The sequence below is a fragment of the Thamnophis sirtalis genome, unplaced genomic scaffold (assembly GCF_051295495.1).
Source record: "Thamnophis sirtalis isolate CommonGarterSnake01/CBP01778 unplaced genomic scaffold, rThaSir2_p1.2 scaffold_3, whole genome shotgun sequence".
Taxonomy (NCBI): domain Eukaryota; kingdom Metazoa; phylum Chordata; class Lepidosauria; order Squamata; family Natricidae; genus Thamnophis; species Thamnophis sirtalis.
Window position 1 is genome coordinate 66,313,889 of NW_028261383.1, and position 19,668 is coordinate 66,333,556.

Genomic DNA, 19,668 nt, shown 5'->3' on the forward strand with positions numbered 1-19,668 from the left:
ATTTTTTTGAAGATCTTTCATGACCCAATCTAGATAACAACGTTAATGCTACTCAGTGCTTGATGACCATGTTCAAAATCTCTTTGCCATATGTGGTTGTGATTTAAATTTGTGGTTCTCTCCTTCAGATTTGTCAAATGGGTATGTTAGATCGGGTGAATGAAGGCACACTCAGGCTTCAGAGTAACAAACAGCTCTTTATTAGCACAAGTCAACTATGTACAATCCAGCAAAGGTTCAGTCTGACAGCAGCCCTTTTATAGGGAGCTGTCAGACCCTTCGACCAATCAGATTGAATCTCTGTTCCCGCCGGAACAGAGGACCTTGGTGTAAACCATTACCAATGTTTCTGGTATCTAACAGGGTACAGGTGCTTTCAGTACTGGAGCCATTCACTAGATCACAAGGACATGTCCTTCCTAGGACGTAAAAGAGAATAATAGCAATAACAATACTTACGTACCACTTCACAGTGCTTTACAGCCCTCTCTAAGCTGTTTACAGAGTCCGCATCTTCCCCCAACAATCTGGGTCCTCATTTTACTGACCTCGGAAGGATGGAAGGCTGAATCAACCTTGAGCCTGGTGAGCTTTGATCTGCCAAACTGCTGGCAGACGGTGATCAGCAGAAGTAACTTGCAGTACTGCATCTAACCACTGCACCACGACAGCTCATAAGGTGGGAAAGCAGTAAAAGAGATGGGCCTCGGGACAGATGATTGGCATAAGTAAGCAAAAGGGGAAAACAAAAGTGTATTGCAGTTCTCCAAATGTGTCTGTTGCAAAGGTGGCATCTAAATTTGAGAACTCATGAGATATGCTTCTAATAAAGTAGCATTTAACTGTAGCAATAGAAACCTCTCTCTTCCTTCCTTTTGCCAAGGGAAACAGACAAAGCTCGGGAAGCTAGCCAGAAGACCATTAAATGTCTATTCTGTGAATAGAAGCGCTGAGGCTCTGTTCAAACCATTCAGACCTTGATTGTGTTTAGCTCTGTGGGAATGGCAATTATCCGATTAAACCACACACACACGTGCACCATACGTGCATAAAACAGCATCTCAGAATAGCATCTATGGATTTTAGCGAGGAATGCTTCTCTTCTTACCTCCAGACCCCAGAAATTTGTATACCTCGCTAAGCTAATGCAGAGATGAGGATGCTGGAAGTACTGTATGCCACTGTGTCTTTTCAACACAGAGATCGTGTTTCAATTGGTAAACATTAAATGTTTAACTCTTAGCCTTGCAAGCGGCAGACTTTGAAAGATGTTAAGTCTGCCAAATTGTAGTCCCTTCTTTTGGCTTGATCTCTTTTCAGCTAAGAGCCACGGAAAGGGGCTGCCAGACCCTTGTTTCTTTTCATTACCTGTTCTATGTCTGGCTTAACATTTAGATTTTAGAAAATGGAAAAAAGCTGTTTGCGAAATCACACGGCTCTAGAGCTCTGAGTTTCCTCTTAGTATCAGTGTTTATTTATTTAGTCTTGGGCTGGGTTTCAAAAGGCCAAAATTGGAAACAGAGAAGGTGACTCCGAATACCATTTATCTGTATCTAAGCAAACGTCCAATGTACTTTTAATTTAAAAGAATGGCTGTTTCCTACGAGAGGGAGATATTTTTCACATTGTTAAAACATTTTTAAAAGGTCACTAGGTGGTCATGTCACTGGCAGGGAGTTCTTGTTTGGCAGGCAGCATTAGCAGTTAGTCACAAATGCCTCCCAAGACTCAGCATTCAGAGGGAGGTGTGCTGGGAGAAACAAATGCTCACAAACCTGAAGGCTGAAATATAAAAAAGGAGTGACAAGGGGAAAAACATTGGGAAATGTAAAACAACACCTTTCGTAGCCAAACTAGACTGCTTGGGGAGTCGAAGATTACATTTCTACTTTAAACTTCAGTTTAGAGAAGTTTACAGAAGCAGTAAAATCTTAACTACTTTGCTTGGAAGTCACCTCATTAGCAGTGGCTGAACTACGGTTAAGGCAAGCTCTGCTGCCTGGGTGGAGGTTTGCATTTGTGGTTGGGAAGTTACTCAGCGTGCCTGATTATTTTCCCCATGCTGGAGTTGATCCATACTTGAAGGTGTTGGAATGTCCTTCTGGGTTCAGCTCCAGTTGGGGGAAAAGACATTGGAGACATGGAGGCTGCTTGGAAAGATGGTTTAATGGTGGACAGGACCACATGGCTTGAGGTCTTGAACAGAAAAGGTGATCACATGCTTCCAGATGTTGGGTGAAGAAGAAAAGAGAGACAAAAAAGGGACTTGCTGGGTGTTTTATACTCTGTTCGGCCCCACCTCTCTGTTTCCTGTTCCTGTGTAAGGAATGCACTCTGATTGGTTGTCCAACTCCCATGGGGTCATGCAGGGGCAACTCTCTAGGCTGTGTTTTGAGTCCAAGTTTGGTTGAGTTCCCAGATGCCATGTGGTGAGTTGGGTAGAGGGCTAATACTATCATGTCTTAATCCCATCACCTTGGAGCTGAAGATGAGAACTCTTTGTTATGTAGAATAGACTGACCCAGGCTTTTTTAATGGCCCATTAGCATAGGTGGGGACTATTAAGAGTGAACTTGTTTCCTGCCTACCAACATGTTTCTCCATTTCTGATCCAGGGAAATATAATATTCCGCCTTTTCAGTATTTCTCAGGATATTTCATTTTTCTAGGAGAGGGGTGGGTGCTAACTTCCTACAAAAGAAAGGCTGAATTAAACCTATGCCTGTGGTTTATTGCCTGGTTTGCCTCTTTGAAAAGGGAAAACCCAAAGGTGCTTTTTTTCAAGACGCAACTGGACTTTCTGGGGTTGTTTTTTTTTTTGAAAGACATTTTGCTTCTCATCCTAGAAGCTTCTTCAGTTCTGACTGGTTGGTGGACGATGGAAGGATTTATATTCCTTGCAGACAGCTGATCATTTGCATTCTTTTAGAGAGACATTGAGGTCACTTGGAGGTTTATCTGAGTCCTTAGGGTCACCTGAGTAGTGCAAATGGGTGTGGAGCCTTCTTTTGCAGTCTATGTAGACTGCGGCTACCTAGATACATATCTGTCAGTCATTGCTTGACTGGGAATACTCTGAAGTTTGCAATGTTAGGTTTTTTTTTAATGCAATTGTCATATTAGGTAGCAGATTCTCTTCTCTGGCTGGCATAATATTTTATTCGGTGTCGTACCCGAAGTTCAGGCAAAAGTTGTTCAGAATCATGGGAAATTGCCTTATGCTAGTTCACCTAGTTTTTCTACTCAGGATATATATTACAAATCCAAGATAATAAACATATTGGCTAGTAATTCTAGGAACTGTAGGCCCCTGAGGTAACTGCCAATGCCCAATTAGATGTGTTTTCTTGCTCTTAGTAGCCTGTAACTTTTGCACAAGCTCTAAATTTTGCATTTTAGAGATGTATTAGATTGATGCAATCAACATTTATTAAATTGCAAATATTGAATGAAAAGTCTACTATGTTCTTTTGAATGCTCAATGATTAGTTTGTTGTTCAGAATGAAATTCTTCAAACTTGGATTCTCTGGGTAAGTTGTATACAATATAAACTTCTGCCATTTCCTTGCTGTTGGCATTTATTGGCCACTATAGCAGGATATACTGATTATTGTGAAATACAATTAACTTTTTAAAGCAAAAGAATCAAGGATAGTGCCTGTGTAAGCCTTAAAGGCACAGCCTTGATGCAGAAATGTCTGATGCTTGCTTAGTAATTTCATTCTGGGTACTGAAGAAAGGGAGAGAATCTGACAGTGAGCCATTTGAGCCAAGGTGGCACAGTGGTTAAATGCAGCACTGCAGGCTACTGCTAGATCAGCAGGTCAGCGGTTCAAATCTCACCGGCTCAGGGTTGACTCAGCCTTCCATCCTTCCGAGGTGGGTAAAATGAGGACCCAGATTGTTGGGGGCAATATGCTGACTCTCTGTAAACCGCTTAGAGAGGCCTGAAAGGCCTATGAAGCGGTATATAAGTCTACTGCTATTGCTATTGCTATTTTGTGGGAAATCTTTTCTCCAAATAAAGTATATTATCATTCATTGGCAACTTGCAAAATACCTTTCTTAATGCTATTATTCTATTCCCCGAATCTCAGATTCCCAACCTGGGGTCCTCCAGCAGGTTCTACACATTTAATTGGTAACAATTTGGAGAAGGCTGATCTAAACCAAACTATTTGAGAATTAAGCCCTAAATCAGTTATAAGGGCAGGAAAAGAAAATAAACCATTGTATCAGATTTCTAAGCAGTTCAAGGGGAGAGAACAAAATATAATCAGCTGTGTACCCATACAGCCCCCATACCCTACCAAATACTCTAGGCCTCCAGAACATCTAATCAAGAATGTAGACAACAAAATATAGCTGGTATCCGGTATTTGCATACTTGTTTATCTGTTCCTCAATTCCTTTCTTTAACAAGGAAATATACTGTAGCTCTATGGACTTTGAAGAAAATTTCATTCATCTGAAGCATTTCTTGGCATCTGCACCTACTGAAAAACTAATAATCTCCAAATTAAAGTGTCCGCTAATTCAGGAAAACTAACCTCTTTAAATCCTGACACCCAGGGGTGGGATTTAGCCAGTTCAGACCGGTTCGGGCGAAGTGGTCGTTCTGGCGATCAGTTGCCCCGCCCACCAGCCCCTGTGCTAGTCTGTCCCATATTTCCTTTGTTTGAAGCCCCAGCGGATTGCCATGCCTCAGCTATTTTACTCACTGGGGCTACAGTAGAAAGTAAGTTTTAGAGCTGTTTTGAAACGAACTGTGTGCACGCGGAGTGCATATTTGGTGCTTACGTGAAGTATATGCTCAGCAAACTGGTTGTTACACTAGTTGAATCCCAGCACTGCTGGCACCCCAAATTAATCGCTGTCTCAGTGCATGGGCATCCATAAAGTAAACACAACAGTTTATGGGTGAAAGGGAAAAATACATACAGGCAGGGGGAGAAAATGCCCCCTTCTGATGGTGGTAAAATACTTGGGGCTTAACTCCCCTCTTGCACTTCCTAAACTTCTTTGTTATTCAGGACTGGCCAGGACTTTCAGGGGATTGCTGCACTTTGTCTGAGATTTCACAGGAGATTTTGTTTACAGCATCCTTTTTCAAATGTTGTATGTTTATAGGTGGATCTAGGCAGTAAGACTGGACATATGATCCAAATTCAAATGCATCTCATCATATGGTTCTTGTTACTCATGTGGCACTCCATAATCAGTGCCAAGTGGCTAGCATTTCCCAGGCAGTGTGGACATAATATAATTAAAAATAGAGCTTTCTGGTTTAAGTAAAAACATTACAATGAACGCCAAGGCTAAGATTTTATTTAAGTAAATAATTATACATACATGTGTTTATTTATTTTTTAACAGAGTCCCTTCCTCCCCCCCCCCCCCCCGGACACTCATTGCATTAGGGAAATAGGCTCAATTGGAAAGTTTCAGGAGAGTTTCAAATTGGGCACACTATATCAATCTTGTAAATAAATATTTAAATTCATGAGAAAGTTATAAATTCATAGCTAGGATACTGAAAGTCACTGATACAAAATTAACATACCTAGGAAATATGAATGTATAGGACCTTTAATACAAAACTGTCAACTGTATGCACATAGTAGCTTTGATAATATATTTGCCAGGACAGCTATTCACAGAAACAGTAGAATAATGTATCACTCAGCAACCCCCACCCCCAAAAAAACACTTAACAATAAACATATCCCACATTCTCTTCTTTCCACACAATTTCCTTTGGGCTGCTATAATGGTATTTAAGACATAAACTTGCTGTTTCTAATAATGTGTCCCAAATAAACAAATGTTGGTATTTTCTCTAGAGTAATGTTTTTCAATCTCAGCATGTTAAGCTATGTGGGCTTCAACTCTTCAACTCTGTCCCACCCATACTGACTGGGGAATACTGGGAATTGAAGTCCACACAACTTAAAGTTGCTGAGTTGAGAAACATTGCTCTGGACCTTAATTTCAGAAAGGAACGCCATTATTCTAATTCCTTTCTTAAATATGCCTCAATCTTTATTTTGAAAATTCTATTAGGGCTCAGACTTGTGATGATTTTTTCCCCAGGCACAGAAAACAGAATGACAAGGTTAGGAGGGACCTTAGAGGTCTTCTAGTCCAACTCCCTGCTTAGGCAGGAAATCTTATACCATTTCAGACAAATGGATGTCCAATCTCTTCTTAAAAACCTCTAGTGTTGGAGCGTCCACAATTTCTGGAGGTAAGCTGTTCCACTGGCCAGTTGTTCTAACTGTCAGGAAATTTCTCCTTAGTTCTAGATTGGATCTTTCTTTGAATATGTTTCCATCTGTTACTTCTTGTTTAGCCTTCAAGTACTTTGAGGAATAGGTTTTCACCCTCTTTTTTTGTGGCAGCCTCTCAAATATTGGAAGACTGCTATCATGTCACTCTTAGTTCTTCCCTTTGTTAGGCTAGACCAGTGATGGCAAACCTTTTAGGCACAGCGTGATCAAACTGGAAGGTGCGTGCATGCTGGAGCGCCGGAAACCCAACAACCAGCTGGCCAGGAGGCATGCACATGTCAGAAATCCCATGACCAGCTGGCTAACGTGCATGCATGCATCGGAAACCCAAAGACCAGCTGGCCAGCGCGCATGCGTGTGTCAGAAACCCGATCACCAGTTGACTGAGTTGGGGAGACTGCACGCATGCACACAGAGAGGGCTCTGTGTGTCACCTCTGGCACATGTGCCATAGGTTCACCAACATGGGGCTAGAAATACCGGTTCCTGCAACTGTTGTTTATATGTTTTGGCTTCCAGCCCCCTAATAATCTTTGTTGCTCTTCTCTGCACTCTGTTTTGTATTGAAGTAACCAGAACTGGATGCAGTATTTCAGTAAGATCTCATCAAGGCAGAATATAATAATGGTAATAATACTTCATGTGATTTTTGATGCTATTCCTCCACTTATGCAGCCTATGACTGCATTGGCTTTTTTGGCAACTGCAGTATATTGCTGGCTCATACTTAAGTGGTTGTCCACTAGGACACCTAGATTCCTCTCATAGTTACTGCTGCTGAGTACGTGCCACCTATTCCATACCTGTTCATTTGGTTTTTCTTACCTGTGTAAAACCTTATTTTTCTAAATCAAACATAAATTTAATTTTTAAAATTTAATTTAAACTTAAAGTTCTCACTTCAGTATACTTTTGGGAAACTTCGCTTTTAGAATTTTTACAATCCAAACATTGTCCAAAACAGTGAAGATATTATTAATTAGCTTAGCAAAGCTAAATATATACGATCTCACTTCTTTATTGATTATGTAGCACACAGTGAGTTTAGAGCAAATACATTTCACGAATGGTTCAGTTTCAGCTGCTAAAGTAGAATTATATTTGCTTTAAATGCCAGTATTTCATGCTCAGCGTTTTAGATTACAATTGTGGTCCTTTTTAATGCTCTGGCTATAATTAACACAAAATTCAGTTGATTCCCTAAGCCAAATAAAAGTTATTCCTAGTTCATAAAGCCTGTGTATACTTCCTATATTTTGGGGAGCCCAATGTTCATTAGAAGGTTACAATGAAAACAGGAAGGTAATTTTACCATATCTATTTATTATTGAAGAAAGGTTAAAAATACATGGAGTTTAATGTCATTTTTGGACAGTATCCAAAAGAACTTTAGTAAACATTAAATAATTTCCTAGTCTAGTTAATACAAGGAAAGCATTCTCTCACAGCTACGTTTGAGAAGGTCCGTTTCCCTGTGTGTGTTTCTGCCTGTTTGAAACCAGGGCCAGTTTAATAACTCTCTAGAGTTGGTGATCAGTGCACCTCCTCTTTCTAAATATTTTCATCTGCCTTTTGTAAAGGCTGGTTTCTTGTCTGTAACAAATTTGGAAAACATTTACCCACCAAAGAAGATCAATGAGTCAGTTGCCCTGCTCAAATTTGACATTCCTGCTCCTGGAAATGCCTGCAGCGGTTCTTTTAACAAGGAAGTCATAATTAGTCGACATGAATCTGGTATCTGACTTCTTTTCATGCCTATCTTTAAACTGCTAATTAAGGAAATATTTGTGTGCTGTTGTCTGAACTTCTCCTCTCCTCGATTCTTGAAATAACTTGGATCTGTTCCATATTTCCCTCACCTCCCAGCAATGTTCTGCCTTCAGATTTGCTGCAGTTTGACACCATATAGCTTTTAAATTAAAGCTGGGAGAGTTGGCTTAAAGAAGTTAGCAAGGAGTTTAAAAAAAATTTTTTTTCACAGTGCTGTTTGTATAATAACTTCATTAGTACTCTTCAGCCTAAGAGTAAAAAGCATGATGGATGCAAATAACAGTATAAGATGCTCATTTATTTCCTGCTGAATTTGGTTTGTTATTTTGAAAATACTTTGCTCGCTACCATGGTAAGAAAAACCAAACCCCAAGATACTTATTGAAGTGAGGATGACTTAATTAAAGATAAAATTGAAGAGATTCAGAAGTATATGTTTCTCAGTAAATAAGGGAATGAAAGGGAGAAGGGAGGAAAAGATGAAAAGTAGAAAAAAGAGAGGGAAGGCAGGCAGGCAAGTAATTTACATGCTGGTGGACATGTGCTGATACTCAGATTATCTTCATTGATTCTTTATGGTATCCTTTATCAATTTTCCACCTCAAATCTTTTTATTCTCATCCCTACTCTCCATTCCTGTGTAAGATCAGATTCAAATTAGACTTTTTAAAATAATGGTCTCATGGATTTTTAAAAAAAAGTCTTCCATTGTTAATTCCCCAGAATGACAAGTACTTTAGTAGGGCTATCACGAATCTTAACAATTTTCGCTGAGGGTTGTTTTTTGGGGGCGGGTGTCTGTCTGTCTGTATGTCTGTCTCTACATTATGCAACATTTTTATCTCATTCTCCGTTTTTGCCATCATTCTCTTATATGCATTTTTCATCCAAATCATTATTCTTATAAAGCATCTTTTTTCATATTTTCCATTAGTAAAACTTCCATAAATAAAAAGTTACAATTTATGTTATTTTTGTTTGGTCATCTTACTCATCCTAAGTCCATTTTCCATTTATCATGAGATTGACCTGTCTTCTAATATTTCTTCATACAGGTCATGTAGTTTATCTTCCTGCATTATATTTCTTTTCACAAAAGTGCCTTTTTCACTTTCTTCCCTTTCTTCCATGTATTTTTTTTCTTCCAGTCCCATTCCTATCCACCAAGAAATGGACTCTTTCCATTCATAACCTTTTGTACTAGTTGTACCTTAGAGGTCTTCTAGTACAACCCCCTGTTCAAGCAGAAAATCTTATGCCATTTCAGACAAATGGTTATCCAATCTCTTTTTAAATTAAAAGGATTACTTTTGACAAATGATTTCAAAATAATGATTTCAAAACCATTATTTTGTTGTGGTTCTCATTCAAATTCAATTAGTGTAATACATACAATTCCTAGCCAAATTCAAGTGCTTCATATTCATCATTTTCATTATGGCATCTTCTTCATGTGTTGGAATGGGAATTGCCAGAATTATTTATTTCTGGATAATTTTTCTGGGAACACATCTTAATGAAGGCTATTCCAGGCAATTATATTCTTTGATCGTTGAAACTGAGAATAAATAATAGTTTTATTATCCATGAATTTCTGTATCTGCTTTTTCAATTATTATCCCATGTGTATTTGTGAGTACATATGGTTTTGTGCTTTAAATCTATGTGCAAAAATGTTTTAAGTTTAGCCAAGAGTACTTTCATTAAATTCAGCTGAATTGCTAACTCATTTATAGTGCTGATCTGCTGCCAATGCATTCCTAACTTTGCAGTAGGACCTGTATTTTGACCGCATGGTACAATTCTTGAAGACTAGCTAGAGTAAATGGCAAATATATACATAGAATGGATTAATTTTTGATACAGGGAGTTCTTATTTAGTGACTACAACTGGGATTGGTAACTTAATGGCTAAGCAGGTAACCATGTGACCATGACCTTCTTTATTAACTCTACATGTCACAAGATAGTTGTGACTACTTGACCACATGGTGATCACTTGCCCATGGGATGTGGCAATGATGGAAATGTAAAAATTGGTCACAAAGTTGTTAATTCTTTTGCATGTTTGTAACTTTGAGTAGTTGCTAAATGAAGCAATTAGTAAGCAAGCAAGCACATTAAAAAGCACATTACATCAGATCTTCAGTAGTAACATTTCTGTAGTGCACGGGTGTCTAACTCAGAGTGTCATGTTGCCATCACATAATGTATCACAATGTTTTTCCCCTTGACAGAGCTTGGTGGGCATGACCTGCACGTGATGCATCAGGCCTGTGGGCCACCAGTTTGACACCACTGTTTTATTGTTACCTTCCATCAGTGGGGGGTTGCAGGCGGTACACCCTGGTACAAGTGTACTGGAGCCAGCCTGGAGCACCAGATACAATTCCAGTTCAGTGCTTCGGAGGGCCCACCCACCCGCCCGAGCTCCTTACCAGTGTTTAAAGGCTTCTGCACTTCCGCGCAGGCACATGACATGTACAGCACCTGTGCGATGCTCTATGGAGCAGCTGGTGTGTCACAGAGGTGCTAAGACGCATGCATGGCTGTACATGTGTGCAAACATGCTGCGCGTATCCATGAGGATGCCACCGGCCCTCTTCCAACCGTACCGGTTGGAACGGGATTTGAAACCCACCACTGATGGGTCAAAAGTTGACCCATCAACTTTTCCAGCTTTTAAAAGATGACTAAACAGGACTAAGAGAGCCAATGTGGTGCATGGCTATATTTCTATATCACATCACAGTGTCTGAAACTAATTAAAACAATCTCTCAGTGCGTGGTTCTATGCTTGTACCTTCTCTGTATTTACTTCCCTTTGCATGGATCAGCATTGCATCAGATTTCCCTGACTTTTGTGCAATAGAGCATGGTAGGAAAATAGTATGATATATGAGGTCCTTACACACCATAGGTTGTCTGTAGAAAGATTAGGAGTAGGAGCCAGCTTGGAGGAGAGAGCATGGTATGATCCCTTCCCCTCCATATATTGTTATGCATTTGGGAAGAATCTGTGGAGAAGTGCTAGCTCCAGGAGCTGTAACTATTTTCTTTTTTGGATGGGCTTCCAGAATCCATTCCTGAGAAATTCTTCTGTCAGCCAGTGCCACAATACATAAATCTAGAATGTCATATTGAATTTTTCCACAAATTATGATTTGGGGACAATTGTGCAGATGTGACATAATATATTATTTTAAAAAGGAAATATGCATTCAATGCAGATAATAGAGTTTGTATTGTTTGTTTAAACAATCTATATCCATAGTAGATTAAGAGCATGTTTGGTTGGGGGCAGAAGGTGAATGAAAGAAAGAAGTTGCTTCAAATGGGATCTCTCATCACAGTTTTTCTGAAATCACCTCCTACGGAACTTAAAGTTGAATGCTCAGGGTCAGAAGGGAAAGAAAACAACAATTAAAGTGACAGGATGATTGAGTAGTTTATTTTCCATTCACATGATCAGAACATAAAAGGTGAGATATATATGTTCCACTTCAAGTGGTATTAATTATATGTTCATTGTTATTTTGCACATAATTATATATTTATGACAATGTCAATAGATATTGACAATGTCTATTGTAAGTATATTTGTAGGGTTATATTGGTGGCCATTATACATGGGGAAAACTTGCTTTTAGAAATATTGAAGTCTTCATATTGCATCACCTCACTCTTCCATTTACTAAACTTAGTTGCTATTGATAAAGCTTAGAAGACTGTGCTCTAACTAATCAAGCTGGGGAATGAAGCCGAAGTGTTTACATTATTCCATTTTAAATAGACTGTGAGGTACCATGGCAATGGATTATTCTTCAAGGCTTCTGGGAGACTGTTCAAGAGAGTTAATAAACTGCCAGTAAAGCAATCAACACCAAACATTTGTTTAGTTCTACACATAGTTTTTTTTTTCAGTGCAAGCTAAAATCATTTTTGTCTATTTCATTTTCTAAAAACTGAATGCTGTGTAAGGTTATTAAATCTGATTTAGTGCATGTTTTGATCTGTTGTTAATTAGGGTCAAGTGTATGTTAAATGTCTCTTATTTTTGTTTTGTTTCTAATATTTTAACCCTTATTTTGAGACTAATATCTCTAACCTATTTATAATTACCTATAAATATATTATTTCCCATGTTTTGTTTCTTTTAGGTGACAGCAATGGGAATATGCATGCATTCCTTGCTTGGGGACTAATATCAAGAGCATGTGGTTGCTTCACAGCTCCAGATAGTTCTAAATGACATCAAATGTTTGCAATAACTCAGTGTTGCCGAACCTATGGCACACGTACCCAAAGTGGCATGCAGAGCCATATCACCTAGAACTCAGGGGGGGTCTCCAGTTCCTCTTCTGGATTTCTGGTGCGCATGCACATGCAACAATCAGCTGCCCTTCATGCATGCGGCAGTGCCAGAAATCAGAAGAGCTGGTCTTCTGGTTTCTGGCTCACGCCGGCCAGTTGATTTGTTGCATGCACACGTACACCAGAAACTGGAAGACTATCTGGCTAGAGTGCATGCATGCACCGGAAACTGGACATTCATTTCCCAGCATGTGCATACCCACTGCACAACTTCTCTTTTGGGTCACAACCCCAATGAGCATGTGCATATGCACACTCCCTTTTCGGCACTCGACACTCGGTGCCAAAAAGCTAAGCCATCAATGCAATAACTTCTAGACAAGCTTTCATCCTGGTTTGGGACCAAAATCTCTTTAATGGCTCTAATAAAAGGCATACATTGTGTGTTTGACAGGAGATAAAATACATTTTATTGGGACTTTATTGCATCTTTATAGTGATCTCATGATCATTTCCAATTTTTTCTAAACCTGTAGAAATGAATGATTTAGCCCTTAAAATAGTCTTTCAAATCTGATCACAAACCTGCTTTTTCTATCACTGCTGTTATATTCATGGGTTTTCATAGAGCTGAGTGCACACATTTTCTGAATTTTGACCATATCTACAGACTAGATATGGTCAAAATTCATATTCCATATTTATATAAAGCTAGTGTAGGGTTCTGCTGAAAGCTGTATATATCTTACAATTACAGTATATTGACTAAAACTGTTTTAGGGTTTGAGTGTGCTGTGTTTATTTCAGCCATGAATTTATAAAATAGAACCCAATACATTAAACACTTGTCTGGGTGTACACATCACATGCACACAAACTTTGTCACACTGAATTTTAGTACTTTTTATGAATATGTGGAAAAATGTAACAATAAAAGTACTGTTAAGGTAATGATGGGCTTTTCCGTCTCTGACAGTTATCAGTAGCAGGAAACACAGATTTGCAAAAATGAAAAAGCAAAGAAATGTAGTATGTGAGGGTTTCTTGAATTTTACAGATTGTACTTTCAAGTGCTTAAACTAGATTATCTGTTGTTAACTGCATTTCTGTACTCACTTATGTAATTGAGACTTTTCATATTGTACCTTGCTACAACATTCCTCCAGAATTCAAGATTCTGATAAAATTCCTTGGTCTGAGTGTGGGTATCAATAATAGTATCAATCAATCATCACTACCATCCTATGTTGATGAAACCTCTTCTGGTATAAAAACTTTTACAGATTATAGAATTTGAGTAGTGAATTTAAGATGCCGCCTCCTTTGGGCTATATTTATTATATCTCACAGTATTACTAGAAATGGAATAATGTCTTTAAAATTATATTCTCATACATATAAACTGTTATTAGGAATTGGTGAGGGGAACCTGTGAAAGGGAACAATTAGTATTCTAGTGTGGTTTTGATTACTAAGATTTATTAAATAATAAATCTGGTTGCCTTCAAAAGACCATGATAAGTTTTGCTTTCATCATAGCTACAATTACTCCTGGTTTGGGAGATTGGCAGCAATGAATTAGAACCAATCTTTCTTGAAACAGACTTTTTTTTTGCTGTCACCTTCAATGAATACTTCACTTAAGTGATTTATGAGGACTAACTTTGCAATTTAGTCGGTACAGAATCAAGAAGACCATTGAAAAAGATGGCAGAGTTGATAACTTGTTGATCATGTTTTATGCACAGTTGATGAGTACCATTGTAAAATAATTTGCAAAAAGTCTAATCACCCGGGGTAAAATGGTAAAACTTGCATTTGAGGGATGGATGAACATGTTTGTAGTTAAACTCGTAAAAACAGACTTCAAAAATCATATTTTAATAATAAAAAACTGGTAAGTAATTGCTTAAGCAACTTGAGGCAGGCCGTAGAGTTTTCTAACATAATATGGAAAATAGCAAGATTTAAACTGAGTTCCTTAGATTCTTTATTAGATCAGGGTAATATATCAATTGAACATTAGTGAACTTGAATTCTGCTGTCCCAAGAAAACTTGCGGTTCACATATGGTTTTTCAGAAATGGTCTAAATTTATACCACATTCCATATATGCACCAGGTATACATGTAAATAGTAGTATTCATGCACCATTATTTATAAAATATCCGATATTCACTTGCCAATAATGTCATAAATTAAATTACAAGTATATTATACAAATCAACCCAGAAAAAAATATATTTGGGGGTACCATGTATATACAAGTAAAATTCAACATGTATTCAAGAAGCTTAATGTGATTTCTTCTTGGTTCTACATTTTATAAAATAGTTTTTTCTAAAAAGTGTTTGCCCAGAGGTTTGACTTTCTTTTTTTCTTCTTTCTTTCTTTCTTTCTTTCTTTCTTTCTTTCTTTCTTCCTTCCTTCCTTCCTTCCTTCCTTCCTTCCTTCCTTCCTTCCTTCCTTCCTTCAGACAGGAAGCATTGCTTGCTGCCATTAGTGAAAAAGATGCAAACATTGCCTTGCTTGAGCTGTCCGCTTCAAAGAAAAAGAAAACGCAGGAAGAAGTGATGGCTTTGAAAAGAGAAAAAGACAGATTGGTCCATCAGCTAAAACAACAGGTTGGGAATCTTTTCTCCCCATTTCTTTCTAGGGACTCCGAGATTATTCCCTCAGTTTTCTTCTGACTTTAAGTTAAGCCTTAAAACAAACCTTGTGACAGCTGGAGGAAAAGTGGGGATCAAAATACATGTCATCTCCCTACTATTTTACTGGTCTTTAGCTGAACGTAGTGTTAACTTATTCCATATATATCTTGTTTTCCCTTTTTTCCACATCTAACTACTGATTATACAATAGTAGCCGCTAAGATTTTGAGATATGTTTCTCATACAGAATCACACTAACTTTATTTCCTGTATATTATTGCATTATTTGCTTATTTGGATGGTCCAATTGTGAACATTTTCCAGGTTTATCTGGAAATCATATATGTATATGCATTTCAGCACAAACCTAGCTATAATTTGGTTCAGTTTTAATTACCAGTTGCACATCTCTCTCTGTGTGTATATGCATGCACACTCATTCTTGTCCCCAATGTTTGTTTGCAATTAATTAACAAAATATGTTCCGGTTTTTCCCCTTACGGTTTAAAAATATTACTACCCTCTGTGCAATATGACTTATTGTTTTCAATAATTTTGAACTAGAGGAACCTGAATTTAGGATGTCATAACCTTACCTAGATTATATAAGTGAGAACTCAAAGCAAATTAACTACTAATCAAATTAATAAATAAAATGAATATTTATGCCTTCGGATAAAAATATAAGAACTAATTATTCATTTCAAACAAACAAATTTATCATGTCATTTTTTCAATTTTTGTTGGGAATACACTATATATTTTTCAACTACTATCCATGTTATAATCATTAGCTTTCACCAACCTGGAGCGACATGGATCTATTGACAGGTACTTGGGCTGACAGCATCAGGTTATTAGAGATGCCTGGTAAGATGGTCTTACCCAGTTGTCTTCAAACAGTTTCATCCTACTGGACTTGATGAAGTGGACAGAGTCCTCAGTGCTATCAGCACAACTACCTGTCAATTAGATCCGTGTTCATCCTAGTTGATGAAAGCCTCCAGGATGGAGACCTCTAGATAGGTTCAGACAGGGAGAAATTCACTGTTGCAAGAGAGATGTTCCTGGGACCTTTCCTACTTTGTTCAGGTAGTCTGAAGTCATGCAGGATTCATGGATTCATCCCAGTTATCTTTACATCACCAGAAATTTCTTAAATACCTGGGATAATGTTTTTTCTCCATTTACAATTGTACCAAGAGTCCAATATAGATTTCAGAAATTATTCTCTATAAGTATAATCTTTACTGTCATTGTACTTAAATACAATGAAATTGGTTTTAACCTCACTGGTGCAAAATTATAACAGAAATGAAAAAAGAAAGAAAAAGAACAAAAACTAGTGTGTGCATGGAGTGATTGTGGTTGTATTTAAAAGTCTCACAGCCCAAGGATAGAAACTATCTTTAAACCTGTTTGTTTGGCTGGCCATACTTTGATGTCTTCTGTCTGATGGTAGAAGTGCAAAGAGACACTGACCAGGGTATGAATCATCTCTGAGTATCTTCCTTACTCTGCTAAAGCAGCGAGATCTGGTGATGTCATCCAGTGGTGTCAGAGGGCAACCAATGGTTTCTTGTGCCGAATTGATCACTCTCTGTAATGCCTTCATGTTAAACCAGCATACAATATGTAAGGACACTTTCTATGGTGGACCAATAGAAAAGGTCATCAGCCGTTGTTCCACCTGATTTTTTCGCAGGACTCTAAGGAACTGAAGTCTCTGTTGGGCCTTTCCAATCACCAGAGACGTGTTGTTTTTCCAGGTGAGATCTTTACTAATAAGCAGTCCCAAGAATTTAAAAGAGGAAACCCTCTCCACACAGCCCCCCTCATTTACAGCAGGGCACGTTCCTTTCTGTGCTTCTGGAAATCTAGCACCATCTCCTTTGTCTTACTAGTATTTAGATATAAGTTGCTTCTTGAGCACCATGCGGCACCTTCTGGACTTCTAGTACCTCTAGTACTCCACTTCTCTTTATTTGTGTCAAATAAGATGAGGTTCACACCTATGCTGAAGTTATATGATTTGTTGCTGCTCTCACTCTACAATGCCTTTCACAATATCTCCCATGAATGACAAGTCATTTAGAAGCAAAATATACACCCCTACTTTTTAGAGCTGTAGTGATGCAGTGGTTAGGATGCAGTACTGCAGGCTACTTCTGCTGACTGCTATCTGCAGTTTGGCAATTCAATTCTCACCAACTCAAGGTTGTTTCAAACTTCCATTCTTCCGAGGCAGTTAAAATGAGGACCCAGATTGTTGGGGCCAATATGCGGACACTGTAAACCACTTAAAGAGGTCTGTAAAGCACTGCAAAGTGGTATATAAGTCTAAGTGCTATTGCTAGTAAATAGAATGCCAGTAAATAGAAAGCAAATCCTAAAATTATCCTTGTGTCTGTGTGGCCTACCTTTTACTGACATTGATGCCATGAAGGTATGGATAGAATTTAATCTGCATGCAAGAAAGCCCATTGTTGAATTGTACAAATTTGCCCCAACTATTTAAAAAGTATAGAAAGCCTGAAATTAAAAACAATGATAAACCCCTCCAAAAAGCCCCACCCTGTGTTAAACAAGACACATATCATTTCCCTACTTTTATCTGTTTTCTTGTGCTACATAACTTTCCATAGATCACTTTATGTCCTAGACCAGAGATGTCAAACTCATGTCATCACGGCGGCATTATGTGACGTATCAGGAATTTCCCCCCTTTGCTGAACTGGGCATGGGTGTGGCCAGCGTGGGATGCATCTGGCTCATGGGCTGGGAGTTTTGACAGCCTTGTTCTAAACATTTAATTTTCTGGGAATTGTCTACCTTCCTGAGTAGTCACCAAAATCCCGATTGTTGAAAAGCTTCCTTTATGAAAAATGGATGGACTTGAGTGCCAAAGATTTGTCATATAAAGGGCAGATCTCATTTTTCTTCTGAGAACGTGCGAAAAGGAATAATAATTTATTTTAATGATTAGCAAACTTAGACTTCCCAATACTGAAGGTTTGTATATTTAAAACTTAGGGCCATTCCTCCCAGATCAGCTTTGTAATGTATCACAACATTGTTTTGTTTCTGACACAGAATTTTGGACTTGTGGATCAGGCTTTTTTTTTCTGGTTTTTTTCCATTCACTTGCAAATTATGATCACTGTCCATACTTGTAAATGCATGTATAGAAGACAAAGTAAAGCTAACTTCCCTCCATACCAGATGAGATTCAGAAGAGGAAAGGGAAGGGTAAAAGAGACTATTTTCATCTTTTTAAAGAGCTGTGTCATATTAAGGGCTTGCCTACTCCTATTTCCCAAAGCATGTCCCATCAACTACATTTGTGGGAAGAAGGGTTTATCCTTACACAGAGCCACATTGTCTGCAAGCATCTGTAGATACTTTTCTAGAGAAAGAAAGTACAAGATAAATGCATTTTCCTTCCCCATCCTCCTTGGATACCCATCAGAATCCAGTCACTCACCCCTCTCTGAAATGATGAGTAGAAGATTGTTCAATCATTATTACCAGGAAGTTTCCTACTCTTTTTATTTGCGAAGTCCATAACACATAATTTAAATGTGGTATCAAATGTTTTAAATCTTCAGACAGGAAGTTGTAGGATTTTTGTTAATGTATTCACATGAGTGATATTTCAGATTGAAATACATGTCCTCTAACATATGGATGCATTAGTGACTTAGAATAATGTTGCTGAAGTATCATAATTCTGTAAACGGTTAGTATGTATTACTCTTTAAGAGCAATGCAATGTCCTTCTCTGGAAGGATTTGGTGATTTGAAGACTTCTGTTTATCCACTTATCGATGAAACAGATCTCACAGGAACTTGTTTTTGTTTGCATTGCAAATCATACTGAAGAAAGCCATAAAAATGTTGGTCTCTCTCTGATTAGAAAAAATCTAGGATGACAGACAGTATTTAATTATGCTTCCTTTTCCTAATGCTCTTAATTCTTTTCCTTTAAAAAAATAAAGTATTTTTATTATGAAGGTAACTACTGATGTCAGGAACCGAATCCTGATTCATGATGGGTGGAATTTATATTTATGGATCACCCAACATTTCAAAAATGAGGGCCTAAAAGTATTCTTTCAAATGCTACAATGCCCAACCAAGATTAACAAAGAAACCCACATGGACATTATAAGAATAAATCCATGAAAAATCAAAATAATGCTGCAGTAATTGTCAGCAAAATAAAATACACTTGTTAATAATTGTAATAAATTCAGGTATTATTTATTTAGGATGGAGACATAATACTTAGGGACATACTTCTGTCTGTATAATGTTAGTGTGATATCTTATTTTTTTTAAAATCACCCTTACATTAAATTGTTTATATAGTAAGTAATTGAATGACCTGTTTTAGGGATTTTCAGAGATCTCACCATACCCAACTGGAATTTTAAACTTTCCATAAACATGTTTATGGAAAAGAATATGGAACCACTTTTGTCATACACATCTAATCAGCTTTGTAGCAGTTAATTTAGGAATAAGCAAATTTTGTTTTGTTTGCCTATTACTGTAATGCAAAATAACCCAATTAGCATTTTTCAAAGGTCATGCAAGTGGCATGGAATCGATCTCCATTTTGGCAGTTATTTATTTTTTG

General features: G+C 37.8%; 1 protein-coding gene across 3 annotated transcripts in view; it reads left to right on the forward strand.

The window, feature by feature from the left end:
* ERC2 (ELKS/RAB6-interacting/CAST family member 2) overlaps nucleotides 1–19,668 on the forward strand; it is a 608,417-nt gene that overhangs the window by 419,900 nt on the left and 168,849 nt on the right. For all 3 annotated transcript variants that reach the window (XR_015695894.1, XR_015695895.1, XM_087709041.1), the window contains one exon: nucleotides 14,852–14,999. Coding sequence is in view for 1 of the 3 variants with exons in the window: in XM_087709041.1 (XP_087565167.1) it covers nucleotides 14,852–14,999 (148 nt within the window). In the remaining 2 variants the exon portion in view is untranslated. The remainder of the gene's footprint in view (nucleotides 1–14,851; nucleotides 15,000–19,668) is intronic.